This window comes from Lytechinus pictus, chromosome 9 (assembly GCF_037042905.1).
Source record: "Lytechinus pictus isolate F3 Inbred chromosome 9, Lp3.0, whole genome shotgun sequence".
In the NCBI taxonomy this organism is placed as follows: domain Eukaryota; kingdom Metazoa; phylum Echinodermata; class Echinoidea; order Temnopleuroida; family Toxopneustidae; genus Lytechinus; species Lytechinus pictus.
The window spans coordinates 6,948,601-6,970,171 of record NC_087253.1 but is presented as its reverse complement, the minus strand read 5'-3'; the positions used below and the strand labels follow the sequence as shown (position 1 = coordinate 6,970,171).

General features: G+C 38.8%; 1 protein-coding gene across 1 annotated transcript; it reads right to left on the bottom strand.

Annotated features, from left to right (window-relative positions):
- Nucleotides 1-13,598: 13,598 nt before the first annotated feature.
- LOC129267838 (uncharacterized) lies at nt 13,599-16,982 on the bottom strand. Its single transcript, XM_064105040.1, has one exon. It carries the CDS (start codon nt 16,980-16,982, stop codon nt 13,599-13,601), a length of 3,384 nt encoding a protein of 1,127 aa, XP_063961110.1.
- Nucleotides 16,983-21,571: the final 4,589 nt, after the last annotated feature.

Genomic DNA, 21,571 nt, shown 5'->3' with positions numbered 1-21,571 from the left:
CACATTTTTAAAAAGTTCAATATCTGCTCTTTAATCTGATACCTCAATTACAGAAAATGGTCAAGAAATAACAAAGTTCTGGTTATTTGAAATAAGGCTTGAATTTCAATAATTTCATAAAATGAAGAGGTTTTACAGGCTAGCGTTCAAACTCACTCGACACTCCGTTTTGTTTACGATCAGCCATGCATTAAGTCTTTTGTTAACCATGCGATAGCTTCTGTGGGAAACCGGTGAAAACAGTTTATTTAATGAAATTAAGAAAATTCAAGCCTTATTTCAAATAACCAGAACTTTGTTATTTCTTGACCATTTTCTGTGATTGAGTCATCAAATTAAAGAGCAGATATTGAACTTTTAAGACATGTGATTTTCTTTTTGAAATTCAGATACCCCCCGCCAAATGAGTTTTTTGTATCCTTTCTTCAAATTGTTTTTGCTCACTCATGCGTGAATGATGAATAATCTAAGTAATATCACATGAAAGAGGAGATTCTAAGCTTTACATTGGTAGGTCATTTGTCTATTGTATTTGTGATTAAGTTATGATAAATCGTCGCTAAATCTCGGTTTCGTTTTTTCTGGGACGCACTGTATATGTATGACTCATGAGACACAGACACGTAACTCACTACACAGATAGTACGAGTGCCGAGAGTGAGCTCAAATTTCTTTATATTCTGAGCTGAAAACTTGATATTCTAAGCATTTTTGGTACCAATGATTAAGATTTGTATCTAAAAGAGAATAGATGCGAGCGCGAAGCGCGAGCTGAAAATTTTGATATTTCGATCTGAAAAAATGACAGTTTACTGGACGTTTTTGATAAAGAACAAGCTATATATCCAAGAAAAGATGATTGCAAATTGAAGCAGTTCTTTTGAGGCTTAGAACTGAAAATGGGACATTTACATTCACCAATTTAATCATGAAAAGTATGGGTTTTTGCTACAGAAATGATGCGAGCGCGAAGCGCGAGCTGAAAATTTTTATATTCCAATCTGAAAAGCGGACATTTTGAGCACGATTTTAAATAAAGAACGAGTTGTGTATCTCAATCTCGCTTGCTGAACATTACAATCTTGTTTTTTTTTAATGCATATCCGGAATTATTGGGGGGGCAAAATGATATGTTTGCCCCCCCCCCAATATTTTCATTGGTGGGGCGATCGCCCCCCCCCCCCTGCCCCCCCCCCCCCCCCCCAGGATCGACGCCTCTGTCTTCATCTTCCTATTATTCACCTGTAGCCTTGTACTGCTGTTGTGTATACAGTCTGAATGAAGACTAGTGCGAGGAGACCCGAAATAGGGTGCACAAGGAAATCGTGTAGTAAAATGGATGCCGATTAAAGTAACGTTTGTGTTGGAATTTGCAGAGTGAATTCTTGTCTTATTTAGACCTCTACTGTAGTTATGGACTGGTATTGAACATTGGCGACGAGATGGCGAATTTGCAACCCCCGCCATACTTTTTACCTTCTCAAGGCACTCCTGCTATGCCATGGAAACAATGGAAGGGACTCTTTGACGTGTATCTCGTTGCATCGGCTGCCAACAAATTTAACGAGGACCGTCGCCGTGCCTTGCTACTCCACTGTCTCGGAGCGGAGGGCCAGCGGGTGTTTCATACATTACCATCTACCTCATCGGGGACCTCTTCTGCTAGTGCTGGGTCATCTACAGAAACCGGTGCTGGTGAGTCTTGTTCATATGCAGAAGCCATAGATAGACTAGATAATCATTTTCTACCAACGGTTAATGTTGTGGCAGAACGTTACCGTTTCCGACAGAGAGGCCAGATGCCAGACGAGCCTGTGGAAACATATGTTTGTGCACTCCGGTCTCTGTCACTTACCTGTGCGTTTGGTGATCATCGAGATGAGTTCATTCGGGATCAACTGGTGGAAAAAACCAACTCAGAGCGAATTCGGGAAAGGCTTCTGATCGAGCCGTCTCTTACTCTTCAGTCTGCTATGACAATTGCACGTCAGATGGAATCTGCGTCACGAGAGACTCGAGCACTGAATACACCTGCAGATAGTGTGAACGCAGTGAAGTTTAAGCCCAAGCGTAGACAGAAACAGCCTGGTGCGTGGAAACAGTCAACTGCAAGTGTTAAAAATCCACCTGAACAGAAAACTGTGGCTTGTTATCGTTGCGGTGATAAGAGGCACAAAGCTATTCAGTGCGTATTAATAAAAGTTTACACTTTGAAAAAGCCCTGGGAATTAAAAAATATACAAGATGTGGGTAATTTTTTCACATATTATGTTGGGCTTGGGTCTCGTCTATCCAATAAAAGTAAAAGTTTTGACAGAATGTTACACTTGAGTGAGCACTGTCCATTTTTGTAAAACTCGCAAAAATCTGTTTGGGTAGAAATGCTCATTTTCACGCTGTGTGAAGGGGAAGGGCGAAATCAAACTTACTCTGCGAAACATTTCTCATACATTTCGTTTGCAATTTTAGTCAATAGAAATAAAATGGATACCTTTAAGCATTTTGTAACAATTTTGCCACCCAATTGAAATTTCAACACTTAGTAAGCACAACCTTTACCCTTTTTGTGTCAGCTGGATCTGAGGACATAGCTAAACCTGAATAAAAGTTTATACCAGACATCTCCAGCATTGTTTCACTAAATCTTTATCATTTAAAAGGGGTTTACATTTTATTTTCCCTTTAATACTTGTTTCTCCACACTTTTTCCAAGCTTGACAATGATTAACAAAATGAAAATGAAGCCTAAGCAATTTCATGTAATGACAGCTCAGTGTAAAGCAAATATCGTCGAGATGGCCTCGGTGTGTGGGGAGTGGAGTGGGGCACAATGCATTCTTCGAAGAGTTTTGGGCAAGGAAACAAGTTTAAAAGGGTAAAATGTATCTTCAAAACAATTTTATTAGCTAAATTCCACGTGTTCTTCATGATTAAGGTCTACTTTTATTCGCATAACTATTTCAAAGTTCTGCGCAAATCTTTTTTCATGAACTTTTAAAAAGTAAGTGGTGCTCACTCAAGCGAAAATATTTTCGACAGTTAGATCGTCATCTGCTTAACTGGATCTGTACCAATGATAAAATGCGGAAAAATCTTCAGGATATTACAAATGTATAATTTTACAGGATTTTTTCTAAGTGTAAACTATTTTTTGATACGCACTGTATAGCGCAGGTATACGATATGTCCATTTATAGCACAAGTACTATATGCATATACTCAACTGCGCTTTGATACTTGGTATCATAATATTACCCCGGCTGTAGCTGAGCCGCCATATTGAAAGCTGAAACGGCGCTAAAACGTTCAAGGAATAAATCCATCCAGATACCCATTCACCTCACCTTGGTCGAGTGCAGCACAATGTAGATAAATTTCTTGCCGAAGGAATTTAGGGCATGGCTGGGATTCGAACCCACGACCCTCTGTTTCAAAGTCCGGAGACTTATCCAATGAGCCACAACGCTCCACGCTCATATTTTGACTCAAAATAAGGTACATGAGTGATCTTATAAAAAGAAATGTATACCTATATATACAGTGCGTCCCACAAAAAACGAAACCGAGATTTATCGATGAATTATCATAACTTAATCACAAATACAATAGACAAATGACCTACCATTTTAGAGCTTAGAATCTCTTCTTTCGTCTGAAATTACTTAGATTATTTCTCATTCACGTATAAGTGAGCAAAAACAATTTGAAAAGGGGATACCAAAAAGTCACTTGGCGGGCCGTACCTGGGTTTTAAAAAGTAAACCATACTTTTAAAAAGTTCAATATCTGGTCTTTAATTTGATACCTCAATTACAGAAAATGGTCAAGAAATAACAAAGTTCTGCTTATTTGAAATAAGGCTTGAATTTCAATAATTTCATAAAATGAAGAGGTTTTACAGGCTAGCGTTCAAACTCACTCGACACTCCGTTTTGTTGACGATCATTCATTCTTTCAGTTGTGAAAGTTTATGTGGCATAAATATCCATCAAACGATAAAAGCAAAGTCTTGGCATAAAAAAAAGAAAATTCAATATCTCGTTTGTTCACCCTGGCTCTGTATGAATTTAGCACATCGACGTCGCATGCTTGTCACAAGTCGGCGAATTTGTTCTGGGGTGATGTTGTCCCATTCTTCCAGGAGATAACGCCGGACATCTTGAAGAGTGTCTCCTGGTTGAATTTTATTGATTGACCAATTTTCCTAGCTGATCCCACAAGTGTTCAATCGGTTTCATGTCTGGTGTACAAGCGGGCCATGGATCCAAGCGCTGAACACTGTGGTCATCCAGAAATCTTTGGACGATGTTTGCTCGATGGGGTCGCGCATTGTCATCCATGAGAAGGAACTGTCCTCCATGGTTTGCAGCAAAGGTTACGACAACTGGCTGGGCGGTGAAGTTTCCGTTGACAACAATGAGCTGTGCCTTACCCTGTTTTGTAATTCTACCCCAGACCATATCACTTCCTCCTCGGCCTTGTTGCCTCTCCTGCACACAACAGTCTCTGAATATACACGAACCCTACCATCATTATGATGGAGACAGAGTCTCGATTCATCCGTGAAAAGGACATGGCTCCAGTCTCGTCTTGTCCACCGTGCATGATCACGTGCCCAACGCAAACGAGCTTGAATGTGTCGAGGCAACAGCTTTGGTTTTCGTGCAGGTTGTCGGGAGTGCAAGCCGTGTTCATGCAGCCTGTTTGTGACTGTTTGGGAAGAAACTCGATGGGCACCTCGACCTCTTGCAGCATGATTTTCAGATCCGATAGTTCGTGCAGTGACAAATCGCCTTCTCAACGCAAGCATCCTTATCCTCCTATCTTCTGCAGGGGTGGTGGCCCTAGGTCGACCACTCCTAGGGCGCTCTCTAACTTCATTAGTAGTCGAATACCGCTGGTGAAAATTTGAAATTGTTGGTGAAACTTGGAAATATCTAGCCACTTGTCTAAATGACTGCCCAGACTGCAACATTCTTATTGCTCTTGCACGCTCTTGGTTGGAAAGCTTCATCTTGAAAGTGAGTGTCCAAATGATCCATCTCATTATGCATATCATGATGCTTCCCAAACATTAAATTCAAATGATAACCACCTGTTGAAATTGCTGACTGTAAGCCTACAAGATGGCCATGATCATTAGCATTTGAATTGTCAATTTCTTGCAATTTTCTAACATTGCTATTGTTTAAACCATTTAACCACCCATGCATGACTGTTCACGTGAAAATGTCATGGCATACTGGAAGAGGAATATTGTCTGGTCATGATGACATACAATAATTTGCCTTTAATCAGATATCTACATGGAATATTTTAACTTTTATAAGTGTCCAAGAACTTTTTTTGCCGAGTATATGTATATATATGTATATATATATATATTGTGTGAAAGAAATGGATGAAGAGAACAATGGTAGGCGTAGCTTAAATCAAGGTTCCCCAGAGCTATCTACCCTTTTTGGAAAAATTGGTGATGCCGAAAAAATGTCTCTGCCGGGAATCGAACCCGGGCCCCCAGCTTTGAACGCCGGTGCCTTAACCACTAGACCACAGAGACGGGTTAGTGGCTAGGGCGACCCCGATCCAATTGACCGTCAGATAGACAGATTTTCGACACCATACCAATTATAATTTCCTTTGTCGGGTGAAGGTGGGTTTTGACCAATGACAAGCCGCCATGCCTCAGCTGGATCAAAGCTATTGCTTTCGGCATCACCAATTTTTCCAAAAAGGGTAGATAGCTCTGGGGAACCTTGATTTCAGCTACGCCTACCATTGTTCTCTTCATCCATTTCTTTCACACAATATTTGAATATAAAAGAGTTGCCAAAGCTGTAGTATATGTATAACTTCACACATTTGTATACTTTCTCCCATACGTGTACTGTATCAAAGCAATAGCTTTGATCCAGCTGAGGCATGGCGGCTTGTCATTGTTCAAAACCCACCTTCACCCGACAAAGGAAATTATAATTGGTATGGTGTCGAAAATCTGTCTATCTGACGGTCAATTGGATCGGGGTCGCCCTAGCCACTAACCCGTCTCTGTGGTCTAGTGGTTAAGGCACCGGCGTTCAAAGCTGGGGGACCGGGTTCGATTCCCGGCAGAGACATTTTTTCGGCATCACCAATTTTTCCAAAAAGGGTAGATAGCTCTGGGGAACCTTGATTTAAGCTACGCCTACCATTGTTCTCTTCATCCATTTTTTTCACACAATATTTAAATATAAAAGAGTTGCCAAAGCTGTAGTACATGTATAACTTCACACATTTATATATATATATATATATATATATATATATCATATATATAAATCGTCTGCTTCGGCATATGGAATAAAATAATCATAAATGGTTTAGTAAATGCCGTAGAAATAAAATCATACATTTTAAAGGGAGCATAGCTCTCAAAAATGAAAGGTAAAGTCACATTCTTCGTCAGTGCCCATGAAGACAAAAATAAAGAGAATTCAAAATCCGTTTCTGAAACAGTCGTGAAAAACACGTCTGATCATGGGCACTGACGAAGAGAGTGACTTTACCTTTCTTGTTTGAGAGCTATGTTCCTTTTAAAATGTATGATTTTATTTCTACGGCATTTACTAAACAATTTATGATTATATATAAATATCTTTATATATATATATTTCAATATATTGATTTTTAGAAGCTCTATAAGATGATACCAAAGAAAAAGTAAAAATACCCATTAAAAAGTGATCTGAAATGGCACAGAAAAATCACTTTTTTTTCAAGAAGGGTTAGGTCCATTTCAGTTTGGTTGCAAAAGGGGTTAGTTCCACACATTTTCTTTTAAAGAATATTTCAAAAATATTACGAAGACAGGTAGGTTTCTTTTATACCATATTTTATGTTCTCATGGTAGGGTTTCATGATAATTTAGTTTCGCATAAGAATATTGCCATATGGGAGAATAAACTCGCAAACAAACTCTTCTGAAGAGCACATTTGTCCCAAGGGTTTAAGTCTATTGTTCATAAATTTTATTGTTTTCCGTCTCAAAACCTCGACATTTTTAGTAGCTCTGATGAAAACAAAGATAATTTGCAGTTCACATGAAAACGTGAATAAGTGGCATAAAAACATCACTTCTTTAATGAAAATAGATTGGATACATATCAGTTTGCTTGCAAAAGGCGTTAGGTCCCCAATGATGATTTTTTAAATTTATTTATTTATTTATTTATTCATGTTTTATTTATAACAAATGATAAAATAAGGTGGAGGGTAGTTCGGTTCAGTTATAAAACTGCTTTACAACGAAGCCCTCCCCCTTTACAAACATAAAATAGAACATAAACATGATAATATATATAAATACAAGTGAAAATCAATATAAAAAGTTATAATCTATAAAATAAACATAAAAAAGAAAACAAATAAACAAAAAGGAAAGAATACTAGAAGATACTTTGTTATAATAAATGTTTGGCCAATAGGTAACCTCGTTTAAAAGAATTTATAGAATTTGTGGATTGAACTGAAAATGGGAGTTTATTAAATAGGGAGCTTGCTTTATAAGAGAATGACTTTCTTTTGAATTCAGTTTTGGGGAATGGAATGTCGAGGAGAGAATTTAGTGCATAGCGGGTACAATATTTAAAGGTGCGATAAGTAATAAGAGATTTTAAATAGTTAGGGGCTTTTACATTAATTATTTTAAATACTAATAAACAGTAGTGATATTTAAGTCTTTGTTCAACGGATTGCCAATTTAGGGTTGTAAGAAGTGTACACTGCGGTGTGTTATAATCCTTATTTAATATTAATCTTGCATATCTATTTTGTAATTTTTGTAGTTTGGAAAGATTTGTTTTTGAACAACTTCCCCATGCAGTGCAGCAATAATCAATATGTGGTAAAATTAAAGCAAAATATAAGGTTACAAGAGTTTTATGGGGTATTAATTGCTTTATGCGGCGAATACATCCAATTGTACGTGATATTTTATTACATATATATCTTACATGGTCAGACCAGGTCAGTTGCGAGTCGAGTATAACCCCAAGATATTTCATTTTATCAACACACTGCAAGTAGTTATCGTATAATTTGATCTTGAATTGGTGATTATCTAGCTTTCTTTTAGTGCCGAAAGGCATGACCATGGTTTTCTGTGGATGAATATACATCTTATTAATATCAAACCACTTGCATATTAAATTAAAGTCATTTTGTAAATTCAATTGAACTTCAGAAAAGTTATGAGAGTTGTTAAAAATAACGGTATCATCTGCATAGAGTGAAATCTTGGAATTTTTATGAATTCTTAAGTTGTTAATATCGTTAATATATAGACAAAAGATCAAGGGGCCAAGGATTGACCCCTGGGGCACCCCTGATTTCATAGTTAAAAACTCACTACAATAATCATCTACATGTATATTAACACATTGTTGTCTTCCGACCAAGTACGATTTAAACCATTCACGCACCTTATTATTCATACCATAGAAAATTAGTTTATCAAGTATTATTTCGTGTGGAATTACGTCAAATGCCTTTTTTAGATCATAAAATATAGCTCCCGTAATCTGACCATGATTCATATTTTCAAACAGGTAGTCAGTAAATTTTTTCCAATAATAATCACTTTTCGTTTTTTTGAACTTTTTCTTAAAGAAATCACGGTCACGTGCCAAATTTATGTATTCATTTGTAATCCAAGGTATTCCATTTCTTTTTCTTCTGACAGAAATAAAAGGTGCATGTTTATCACTTACAGTAGTAAACAAAGATTTGAAATGTGACCACAGTTCGTCAACTTGAACGTTTTCGTTATTGAAATCATTCCAGTTTTGATTTTTCAAGTCATCTCGAAATCTGTTTTCATCAAAGTTGCGAAAAGACCTAAATTTACTTATTTTAGAATGAAACATTGTGTGCTTGCCTTTCACTACTACAAAAGTCAAACAGTGGTCACTAAAACCAATAGAGATTACACCCGACTTAACACTTTCAATCGAATTTGAGGTAAGTATTAAATCGATGATTGTGCTACTGTGAGGTGTAACTCGTGTGGGGTCATTAATTAACTGGTTAAGCTGATAAGTATGACAAATATCCTTAATTGTTTTAGACAATGCATTATTATTACTCATGTTGCAATTGAAATCACCCATCAAAATGATATTATTTGATAATGATATTACTTTTTCAACATTTGCTTCTAGGGTGGTAAAATAGGTACTTGCTGAGGAAGGCCTCCTGTATAAAATACCAACAAAAATCGAACTGCAATTTTTTCTTTTAATCTCCAGCCACATAACCTCAAGATCTTTGGTTTCCAGATCTATTCTTCTCATGTAATTAAATTTCTCACTGATGTAACATCCTACACCCCCACCAGAACTTTCCCTGTCTTTCCTTTCAATCTTATAACCATCAATGGATATTATATGGTTTGAACAATCATCGTTCAACCATGTTTCTGATAGTCCTTAAATATCAAAAGGATTTGACATAAGAAATTGTTGCACATCTGTAATTTTATTTCTCAAACTTCTGATGTTTAGATGAGCTAACTTAATGCCTTTATCATTTGGAAAATCAGTAAGTATATTGTATGCATGATCTTCAACTTGGGTATTATTTGGAAAATGAGAACAATTCATAACGTAATTTTCTACAGACGGAATACATTCCTGATCCCAAAAGGGAAATTGTTTCAAAATACACACGGTACACTGCCAGTTTTCGAAAGTTTCGTTTAAATCATCATATTTGGATTTGGGAATTCCCTCGCACACTATATGTGCCCATTTTTCACATGAGGTACATAAAAGGGCCTTTTGGTTACTCTTTACTGGTTTATTACATTTACTACACGGATACTTGACCATAAAGAGGTGATACAAACTCAAAAGTTGTTGATAAAAAAAGTAATACCATGTAAACATAAATTACACAAAAAATCTTAAAAGATTGTATATAATAAAATTTGATGAATCAAACAATCAAAGAAAGTCTTCCTAACAGAAAATAGGCGGTCCATATTATCAATGAAGGAGCTGAAAAACAAAACATAGGAGTTCCTCTTATTTGTCAGCTATATAATGAAATGATGATAATTCATTTTATGTCATTTAAATGTTTATGAGAATCGGAGGTCAATTTCGTTACGGATTACTTTATTCATCGGTTTGCCATTGTTGGTTGTTATTTTTGCTATTACTCGACCATCACTGGACCATACTGATTGTACATTCTTGTTTTTCTTTGCGCAGTTGAGCAGGTTCAGATTGTATTTTGTCAGTTGTTCTTGGATAACCACCCGAGTACCTTTCAGACGACGACGTCGAGAAATGACTGCATGGCGAGTTCTGTACGAAATAAATTTCGCAACTATTGGTCGAGGGCGCTTCGATGTTACTTTCCCTTTTCCATTCTCTGTCTGCGCTTTATTGGGGTTACCCAACCGATGCGAGCGATCAATATCTTCTTTGGATATCTCCAATCCCAGTTGATCACGTGCTATTTTGCAAATGAGGTCATCCGTGTCTTCGTTTCTTTGCTCTTCTACGCCAAAGAACTGCAGACAGTTTCTGCGCGAGTATTGCTCCAAATCCTCAGTTGATAAGCGAAGATTATTAATTGTTATTCGTTGATCTTCAATTATGCCGGAGAGGCGACTAATCTCTCTAGCTTGATCTTTAATCTCGACTTCAATATCTACCATTCTCTTCTCCTGATCATTCAAACGATCAAGAAGTTTGTCAAATTCCTCCTTCACTGCTTCGTGAACGATTACATTGATAGACTTAAGCAGATCTTTGTTTTCGTTTTTAAAGCGTGAGAACATGTCATTGATGAGCTTGTTTGTGGCGTCATCTACCTGGTCGTTTGGCGTCGCCATATTGGAATAGTGTGAGGGTATTTCAGTCTATCAATGATAAGTACTCAATGACGAAAAATATAAACGAAATGACGAAAAATTTCGTTAACACTCCACCTCACAGTAGAAATCAGTTGTATATAAGTTAAGTTGACGAAATATAATACATATAGATTCAGTTACCTCCGAGTATGAAGTATTGCAGCAATATAATGTTCATAACTCATAGGTTATTCAGAATGTTTATACTCACATCTAATTTCCAAATAATTCAGGGTATAAAACAAATGATGTCAATCTTGCAGTATAATAAATATACGGAAGGTTTACCAAGCACACTACACTCTAGTCGCGAAGTATCGGAGAACGCACAATTCCGTAGTATATGTATCGCAATCATATACATGTAGTAGTCCGGCTGTAGCTTGCCGAAAACATGACAGGGTCCTGCTTCAGTATTTTGACAACAATGTGCAAAAATGAATAAAAATTGAACCATCTATGATGCTGGTAGGAAGGGTGTGCCTCGAAATCCTACAAACGAGTCATATTATCGTTCAATTGGTAATAAATTCGGTTTCTTGTTGAAGTTTTTTCTGGTTCAACAGAGAGCGTGTAGGATGCGTCCGATGCGTTTAATAGTTTAAAAGAATATATAGAAAAAAAATGAAGACAGGTAGATTTCTTTTATACCCAATTTTATGTTCACATAATAGGGTAGTACATCATGACAATTCAGTTTGTCATAAGAATATTGCAATACGTGAGAATAAAAAAAAACATTTTTTTTCTCGGAATGGTCCAAAGTGGACCTAACCCCTTTTGCAACCAAACTATTCATATATTATGATATAATACTACGAACTAGCGAGCATGGAAACATTTGTGAAGAAGATAGTTTGCATTATGATTATCATGTAACTTACTTTCAGGAAGTTGTGCGTGTCTCCAGTTGTGATAGTCCACATCAGAGGCGTCAAAGGCGCCGTACATACCAATATAAATAAACCAACGTAGAACATCTACCCAGAAGAAAGCTTTTCGGTTGCCTTTATCGAACTCATGCTGGGTGCGGAACATGTAACAATCAAATGGCGAGTACACTTGCTTGTATCAGTATTGATAAATTTCTTAAGAGCATAATCCAACACAGAAGTAGAACCATTTCGATGTGTGAATATCATGCATGATCATAAAATCCGGACCAACGTGGAAGTCCCGCTGACAAAAACGCGCCCTAGAACATTAATGCCAAATGACGTTTAATTGTATGGAACAGGCTGATTTGCATAGGCGATTCACTCAACCTCTCTCTTAGGTGATCCCTCCACTGTTTTGGAGATTCTCAGAGACGAATCAATTCCAGTCCGATCATTTAGGGATTCAACATCAGGTTGGAGCGGTGGTCATGAATTTTATGTAGAAAAAGAGAGATCTGAGGAGCAGACTATTATTCACTTCGGAAGGGAGACCAGGTTGATGGGTTAATAGGGTAGCACAGGAAAATTGGTGTGGATCAACAACTGTATACAAGTCCATGTAATCTGGGTGGTCGGTGAGACACTCCTCGACTCTGCGTATGAAGTCTTGGCGGAGGTGACCAAGAGAGGAGCAAGATCCAACAAAGTGTTCTACTGTCTCATCATAAGAGTCACAGAGGGGGCAGATATGGGTGGAGGACTTTCCTAATGTGTAGAGGCGACATTGAGTTAGGTACGTGGACGAAAGCAATTGGGCTCTGACAATGAGCGCATATCGGATGACAGGCGAATGTGTGGTCTTCGGATAAAGGAGATTGGTGGAGGGTGGGATCTGATCGATCCAGAACTTGAGAGAAGACTTCGCACGAGTGCCCTGTGCGACGAGATTATTGACGGCAGTATAGATCTTGTACTTAAAGACCCTGACCGGTGTAAAAACAGTCATATATCAAAATAAAGGTAATGATTCATACAATACAAATATACCAAAAATATTACATATATCTCCTTCCATTTCTGACAAATATTAAATAAAAATCAAAGAAACTGCTCCTCCAAAGTACGCTTCGATTGAGCACCCCCACGTCGCCTGGAAATGATGACGTCACGTTGTGTCAGAAGGGTTGTGATTCCATAGGTTTGTGTACAAAAGCATTGGGTATTTTCTTCCATTTCCATGTTATGAATCCATATTTTTTTTTTCGTTTTCAGATGAAAATGGCACTCAAAATGATTCACTGTTCAAATTGTTGTAAACCTACAACTATTCACTAACTTTTTTGTGATTTCTTTGTTTGGCTCTTATTGGGCCTAAATTGCTATGTCAGGAAAAGTTGTTATACATAATCTAAATGCAGATAGAATTGAAATCTGCGCCAAATAAGCAGGAAATAAAATATGGCAAAAACTAGTTCAAAACTGTAGATTTCATAAATTCAAGCTTGTGGGTAAAAATATATGTGATATCCCTCTGTAATAGAAGTGAAGAGAATGAAATGCGTTATCTGGAAAGCAAAAAATCACCCAGTTTTTCTGTGTACAAACCGATGGAATCACGACGCTTCTTACACAACGTGACGTCACGGTCTCGAGGCAGGTGAAAAGCACAATAAAGCCTATTTTCTAAGCGGGGTTCGAAGCCCGATAATTGGAATATTCACAAGCAAAATACTCAGCTGGGAAGCGGTGAAAATGCATAAAGCATACCTTGCTGTATTTAGTAGCTTATAAGCTTTCGATTGGTATATAATTTATCAATTTCATTTTCGGGTCCGGTCTGGATCTTTAACCAGTTTCTTAAAGGTGGAGTAAGGAAGTGGTTTCGAGATATTGGTGTGAAGATCAGGAAGGTCATACTTTCTCAACGTGTCCTGGATTATTTGGATAGTGGGAGTCCATGCTCCGAGAGCTGCTAGAAATGTCCGGTATTCATAACGGTTGTGATCCAAATTGGAGAGTTGGCCGAAAAGGAGCAATCTATCGAGATCTATCTGGATGGAGAGAGGCAAGAGGTTGGTGAGAAGATGTACTATCTCGTCTGCAGCTGTTATTGGGACTCCAAGAACCCTCTTGAATAGGTGCGTTTGAGCTTTGTCGAGCTTCTGCAGCATGGATTTAGTGAGTTTAGTAATAGAAGCGCCATGCAACATCCTTGGAATACAGAAGGTTCGCCAAAGGTGTGTGACCAACATGGGGGTGAGGCCGCCAGTATATGCCCCAGAGCCAGACAGGGAGTAGAATGCTCGAAGGCCAGTTCCGATGATGCTGTCGGTCAGGTCGGACCGAGAACCGGATTTTGAGATCCCAAGGTGGGGATGACTGGTTTTTACATCAACAATACTTCCATTGACTGTCCAGGAGGATCTTGTGGGATGTTTGGTGTTGTTGAAGACAATCACTGCACTTTTGGTAGGGTTGATTTTATAGTGCCAGAGCCCTGCATAGTTGAATGTGGCATCAAGCATCAGCTGAAGCTCGTCTGGAGAGTTGGCAACCAGTGCGACATCATCCGCAAGAACAACAACACCAGAGAATCGGCCGTCTATTGAGCTGCCGAGGTTCTTCTCTCGCAGCTCCTTGATCAGACCGTCCACAAAAGCTGTGTAGAGTAAAGGAGACATGACCCCTCCTTGACGTACGCCTTGGGTGATGGGGATTGGGTTACTGGCTGCACCCTTCCAGAAGACCTTGCTTTCAATCCCATGGTACATTGATTCTAACATGTCCTGAATACTGGGGTCTAGATGAGATGACTTAAGCTTCTCGAAGAGCCCTCTATGCCACACGGTGTCAAAGGCCTTCTCTGCATCCAGGAGAGCAAGATATGTAGGGAATTTATGTGCAGTGTTCAGTTCGATGATCAACTCAAGTGAGATGGATGTGAGGGCACATGAGAATCCCTTCCTGAAACCAAACTGGAGTTGATCGGGTGTGTCGCTGATGTAGAGCTGACGTATCAGTTGTGGTTTGAGGCAGAGTTCTAGAAGTTTGCATAGTACAGATGTAAGAGTAATGCCTCTGTAGTTCCTTGGGTCATGTGGATCCTTCCCTTTACCCTTGTGAAGAGGGGGAATGAGGCCTTGCTTGAAGATTTTCGGGCAGTGGGCATGATGTAGGAAGGTGTTGAACAGGGCAAGTAGAAGACGACGAGCTGTGTCACCCAGGTGCTTCAGATGTTCAGGAGAAACATTGTCCTCGCCAGCAGCCTTGCCCAACTTTAGGTGCTTGATAGCCTCATCCAGGTCTTTTGATGTAAGTTGGATACCATGTCTTAACTCAGGAGCAGAGGAATCCTCATGGGGCAGGAAAACTGCCGGAGATTGTCCTTGAGCGGAGCTTATGTGAGAGGTGTTGGAGCCATCAGAGGAAAGGGCAGTGAAATAAAGTTGCCAGCCAAGAAGCATTTCATCACCTTTGTAATCATGGTCGCCGTAGGAGAGATGATCAACTTCACAATGCAAAGAGTCCGAGCCACGATTAATTTTGACAAGACGATAAAATAGCTTGCTGTTTGACGCAGAGGCAGATTCAATTTCAGAGAAAAGATTGTTCCTCAAATGCGCTCTGGACTGTCGTAAGCACTTTCTGAAGGACTTCTTTGCGATGATGCAGTCTTCATTGGCCTGGTCCTTGTTGGTGGTTTCGGTCAGTAGCCAGGTCTTCCGCGACTCCTTAGCCAGCTTATAAGCCTGACTAACCTCACCATTCCATTCTGCCTTCCCTTTCTTCTTCCCATTTGGGAGGGTGTGTGGCAGATTCACAGAGTAAGAGACCATGAAATCAGAAAATGAAGACAGCAAGTTCTCAGCCTCTGAGAGAGGAATATGATCTATGTTACTGAGACTGCGGAACAGATTCAGAGATATCTTCTCCATTGGGACTGTATACATCTCCTCGATGGTAGCCTGGTCTACGTCCTGCCACTTAACTTTGAGTCGTTGGATCGAGGAGGGGATTTGGGAGTGTAAAATGCGGCGATCAGAGTAGCAGGCTTCATACGAACGGGATGCAATGATCAGAAGGTGGTCAGAGGTATTGGTTGGGTCATTTTCCACCGTTGAGATGTTGCTAAAAAGATGTTCATCTCTGGAAGGAGCAATGATAGTATCAATACATGACTTGTGTCTCCCATCGTCGGACTGGAAGGTGTAGGTGTCGGGGCTAAAATGACTAGAGGTAAGACAACAGAGGTTCTCTCGATTCAGGAAATCCTGAAGGATAGCAAGAGTCTTCTTGGTGTTAGGGTGAATTATATCCACGTTGATGTCTCCCATAATGATGGCAGAAGTGCTCTTAGTGCTCTCAAGTAGGTATGAGAGGTGAGAAAGGCAGGAATGATATTCAATTTGATCTGCGTTGGACACTCCACAGGGTAGGTAGCAACTTACAAAGGTGAAAGTTTCTGTGGATTCTTTAACCTTGACGTGAGCAGCAAGTAATCTAGGTGACGGGCACTTGATTTCCCAGCAGTCCATAACCAGAGATTTCCTGATAAAAATGGCTAAACCACCTTTCCCACGTTGGGTGCGGAGATTAAGTGAGCCATTGATTCTCTCGGCGGGCTTGTGGAGGACGAGATGCTCATTAGAAACACTGTTCAACTTGGGGCAGTTTTGGGCGAGGAGCCAATGTTCTTGAATAGCCAAGATGTCTAGATGGAGAAGTTGCTCTTTAAGAAACGAAACAATGGTGTTAAACCCTCTTACGTTCATTGTACCGAGGGAGAGATTTCTGCAGATGAGTGATCTCTTTGGATGGGAGTACAAGTTTATTGGTCTGGGAGGAGTGCGGTCATTTCTGCTGTGGGGGAGGGGCCCATGATCCAAACTGTTTGAGGGGGCTGTGCGGTTTAGTTGCGTTGGACTTGTGTGTGGCACAATAATTTCATGCTCGACTGAGTGCATTCTATCACTTGCTCGTGCAGAATCTTGATTTCTCCTGCGATCACAGGGTCTTGTCTTGCCTTCGGGAAAGCCATTAGATGTAAGGCTGCCATGAGAGAGTAGTGGGCCCTTTCCAGAAGAGTGATATGGGTGAGGTTTGAGGACCATGCCGAAAACCATGGAAGGAGGGAGCATGAGGAAGACCATCAGGGTGGACGTTGCCATTGGCGGAAGAGCTTGAAGTCCCAGGGGAGGGATCATGACGATTAGTAGAGAAGGGCAGGGTATCAGGATCCTTCGAGGGTTCTTTAATGACCTGTTGGGTTGTAGCACTAGAGACAGGATCAGTGTGTCGAGGAGTACTAACTTTTGGTTCACAGATGCTATCCTCTACGGGAATTATGGCAGGGAAGGGCTCATCAGGAGAAGAGGCCTGCTGTTGATCATCATCGGAAGAAGTAGAGTATAAGGAAGATGGCTTGAGAGTCAGGCTTGTGTTGAGGTCCACATTACGGTTAGATTCAAAGTCTAGGTTCAATCTCCCTGTACGTGAGCGATAACAATGATCACTACGATATAAATTATGATGCGATACAGGTATTCTACACAGGGTTCCATGGTATTTGCTCCGGCGACAATCACTCTGATGGAAAATCTGCAAGTTAAGCCAAACATAAAATCTAACCTCCGTTTCCTGTGTTCTTTTGTATTTTGGTTTTGCTTTAATAGGAGTAAGCGTAAATTATATCTCGATGTAAATAAGGGCTCCAAAATGAGTGCTTCAAGTGTTCTGTTAATTGCTGCAGGTTAGGGTCACCGGAGTGTTTTTTATGTTGAAGAAGAAACTCGGCTCCGAAGCTTTTCCCCCCATCATCCATTGTCATCAACGCCAAGCTAATATTACAGAGGAAACATTTTACGCCTATGCTATCATGGCGCTGAATAATCAGAGTCGATACAAATTGCTCTCATGCGTTTTAGGTTAGAGTGGAGATGCCTTTGGCCGAGGTGGGATTCGAACTGACAAACTTTGAATTATGAGTCCAATACTCTAACCACTAGACCTCGGGACACCGGTCAGTTTCAAGTTCAGTTGATGAATCAAGACGTTGTAAATTTACTGTTACATACATGGCATCCTCACATGCGAGTATAGGGATTCGATTCAATTCCAGTGCACATCTATTTTCTTCCATTTTCACAAAATTTAAATTTTCAAATTGATCCATACAAAATCATTTATCATAAAAGACTGTAAATATATAAAATATTTTTAAACAAAAGAAGGCATAATTCCCTAATGGCAAAAAGCTTGTGGCGGGATATGCCTGTAACACAAATTAAATACAAATAAAAAACGAGAAAGGAAGTAGGGCTAGGAAAGGACAGGAAGAAGAAAGGCAAGCAGCAAGGGAAGTGATCGAGAGAGTGAAAAGTAAGCAGCGCAGGAGAGCGAGCATGAATTACCTAAGCAAAAACAGAGTACAACAAATTTTTGTGTGAAAGGGGCAGCAACAACAATATATTTCATATTATATAAAACCAATTAAGCAAAACTGTAGATCTTAATACGTGTAGGGCCTACCAAACCATGTAATATTTTTAACAAATAAATTGGATTAGACAAAGTGAAATGAAAGTAAATCAAATGGCAAGAAAAGCTTACAATTATTAATTCCCTGTAAAGTTCAAAATAAAAAGCCCTATGTATTTAGTAAAATTATACTGTATAACATTGAGGGGAACAATAAATTAGAAATTCGGTAGGCGAGTAAAAATGCACACCTGTCTTTGCTTGTTTGTTTGATCTTTAAGGGTTGTTTGTTTTTTTTTTTTTTTTTTTTTTTTCTTGTATAGTGCTCTCATATGTTTCATAAAGGGTAGAATGCACTATCAATTATTTTGGCCTCATTGAAAATAAGAGTGATTTTGACACTCAAATTCTACTAATTTCACTATCGTTATATTTTTCTTACAATTTTCTTGCATTTTTTCTAATTTCCATCTTGTTTTCATAATAATAATAATAATAATAATATAGGGTATTTATATTGCGCACATATCCACCTTTTAATTAGGTGCTCAAGGCGCTCCTATATTACCCGGCTAAGCTAGGCGTTCATAGCGCACACAGCTTTTTAAGGAATTACTTCCTACCGGTACCCATTTACCTCACCTGGGTTGAGTGCAGCACATTGTGGATCAGTTTCTTGCTGAAGGAAATTACGCCATGGCTGGGATTCGAACCCACGACCCTCTGTTTCAAAGTCCGAAGACTAATCCACTGGGCCACAACGCTCCACATACAAGCAAATCTGATCCCAATGTTAAATTCTTCTTTATACCACTTAGGTCAACGGGTGGAGCGAGTGTGTTCCTTAAACTTAAACAGCGCCATCATCCATGTAGTTAGGACAGTGGTTATTTTTTCTCGACGACCGAGTTAGACCAAGCAACTAGGTTTTATTGTTCCCACAGTAGTTCCGGACCCCAATATGAATATTCATGACTTGCGTCATCCGAATAAGAGTACGCATGCGCGTGGACAAAAAACTTGCAAAATTGTGGTCGTTCGCGTTGCATACCATAAACATGAATGAATCAGAACTTTCAAATCGCCGGTATCCTTCCAGGCCTTATATTAGGCTTAGATCTATGTCTAGATGTCTATGTCCAATTCTTAAGCACTTATCAAAATTGCCATTAATGACAAGACAAAATGCTAGGCTGGGCTATTGCCAGCGTAGGCTATATACGCTAGGGACCCTAGGGCATTAACTTCATCGCATTGGTTAAAGGAAGTAAACGTAAGGTTTGGAATCGAAGATAAACACCAGTTGTGGCATTAACGATCTCAAAATTAGTTCGATCAGAATCCGATGAAATTACCACCTTAGTGTCTGTATATATAAATAGAAAGTATTTGCCAACTAGCTCTGAAAGAAAATGCGTAAAAGTGCTGACAATTAAGCAAAATAAACTCGGAATTCCATCAAATGTCGGGTATTTTTCGAAGCAATATTAATACATTGACCCACATACATGACATATGCTTTTTTTTGTTAGTGATCATTATCGATTTTGAGCTAAGATTTCAGGATTTTACAAAGATAAGTTTACATTTTTGTACCAGATCTAGATAATGATAATATTTTGACAAATAGCCTGAATTTAAAAGACTTAAAATCCCAGCCCCCCTCCCCCCTTCACTTTGTCATTGGCGGGAGACTGAGGTTTATGGGCCACTTTGGTAAGGCCTCTTTTTTCCCCTCTTCAAGTTTCTTTAGCACCTCTTTTCCTTCTCTCTCTCTCTCTCTCTCTCTCTCTCTGTGTTTTAATTGGAGGATCACTTAAGGACGTTTCACAGTTAAAATGAAGTCCATGTCATTTTCACCAAATTTTGCAGAGAGTTACTTTGGTATCTATGCATTATGATAATGCAAAAAATGATATAGGTTCATGTGCTTATTTTTTTCTACGGGTCTTCAAAGTCGCCGTATTTGAATGATATGAAATGTTGCGCAATCAAGAGAATTATGCCTCTCTCAGACCTCGCGAATTCACCAAATGAGTTTAAATCATCTTTACTCTCTCGATATCGCATCAAACTTCATCAAACTTACAGGATATATAACAAAGTGTATACCAAAGTAAGAGAAAGTCTTTTAATTGGTAATACTATATCTAGTTGGAGTCAGCAGCGCCCTCATTTGGCAAGAATGGTGCAAAAACGTGGAAAAAACTAATCTTCAAAGACGTGAATCTACTCAAAAATTAAAAAAGTATTTTGTAAGCTGCACTTTTTTCAAAATCCATGTCATTTTCATCAAATTCGGCTAAATTGTAGAAGAATACATATCAAAGGTGTAGGGAAGTTAAAAATATGGGGTCCATGTGCTCGTTTTTTAACTATGAGTGTCCAAAGTGATGTCAGTTGGCATGAAAATCGCCCAAAATGCGCCCAAAACGTGCAAAAGTCTAATAATTCCGTCTAAAAAAACGAATGGTTCCGTAGTTTCGCTCCCAAACATTCAAAATCCATGTCATTTTCATTATACTCTGTACATTAGTAGAGGAATATATTCTGAAGACATTAAAATATTAAAAATATGGGGTCCATGTGCTCGTTTTTAAACTATCCGTGTCCAAACTGTTGCGAGTTGGCTTGAAACAATCTATAATACCCCTAAAACGGGCAAAAGTTTAATACCGTCCAAAATGTCTAAAATACGAATGGTTCCTCAGTCCTGCTCCCAAACCATTCAAAATCCATGTCATTTTCATCATACTCTCTAGATTAGTAGAGAAATATATTCTGAAGAAGTTACGACATTTAAACTATGGGGTCCATGTGCTTGATTTTTTGCTATAGAGCTTCAAAGTTACCCAAAATGGATGATGTTCTTAAGAATTGCGCATCCAAAAGAATTTTGCATTTTTGGACCTCACGAGATCCCAACAATGAGTTAAAAGCCATATTACTCAGTCAAAATCCATGAAAATTTCATCAAATTTTGCAATATGATTAATAATTGTATCCGTAAGATGGATAATCTATCTATATTGCTGTCAATTGTTTGCTCATTTAAGTCTAACAACACTCTCAGTTCTTCGAAATTGCGGGAAAGATACTCAACCTCAAAAATTTAAAAATTTCAATAACAAACTTGAGAAGTAAAAGAAATGCTGCACTTTATTCAAAACCCATGTCATTTTCACCAAACTTTGCAAAGTTGTAGAGGAAGGTATACCTAAGAGGGGCAAACTTTAAAAAATATGGGTTAATGTGCTTGTTTTCAAACTATCAGCACTCTTATTAGAGAACATTTGCTTAAAACACCCGAAAACGC

Coding starts and splice junctions, on each gene's coding strand:
- LOC129267838 (XM_064105040.1), bottom strand. CDS start 16,982: ATGATCCCTCCCCTGGGACTTCAAGCTCTTCCGCCAATGGCAACGTCC.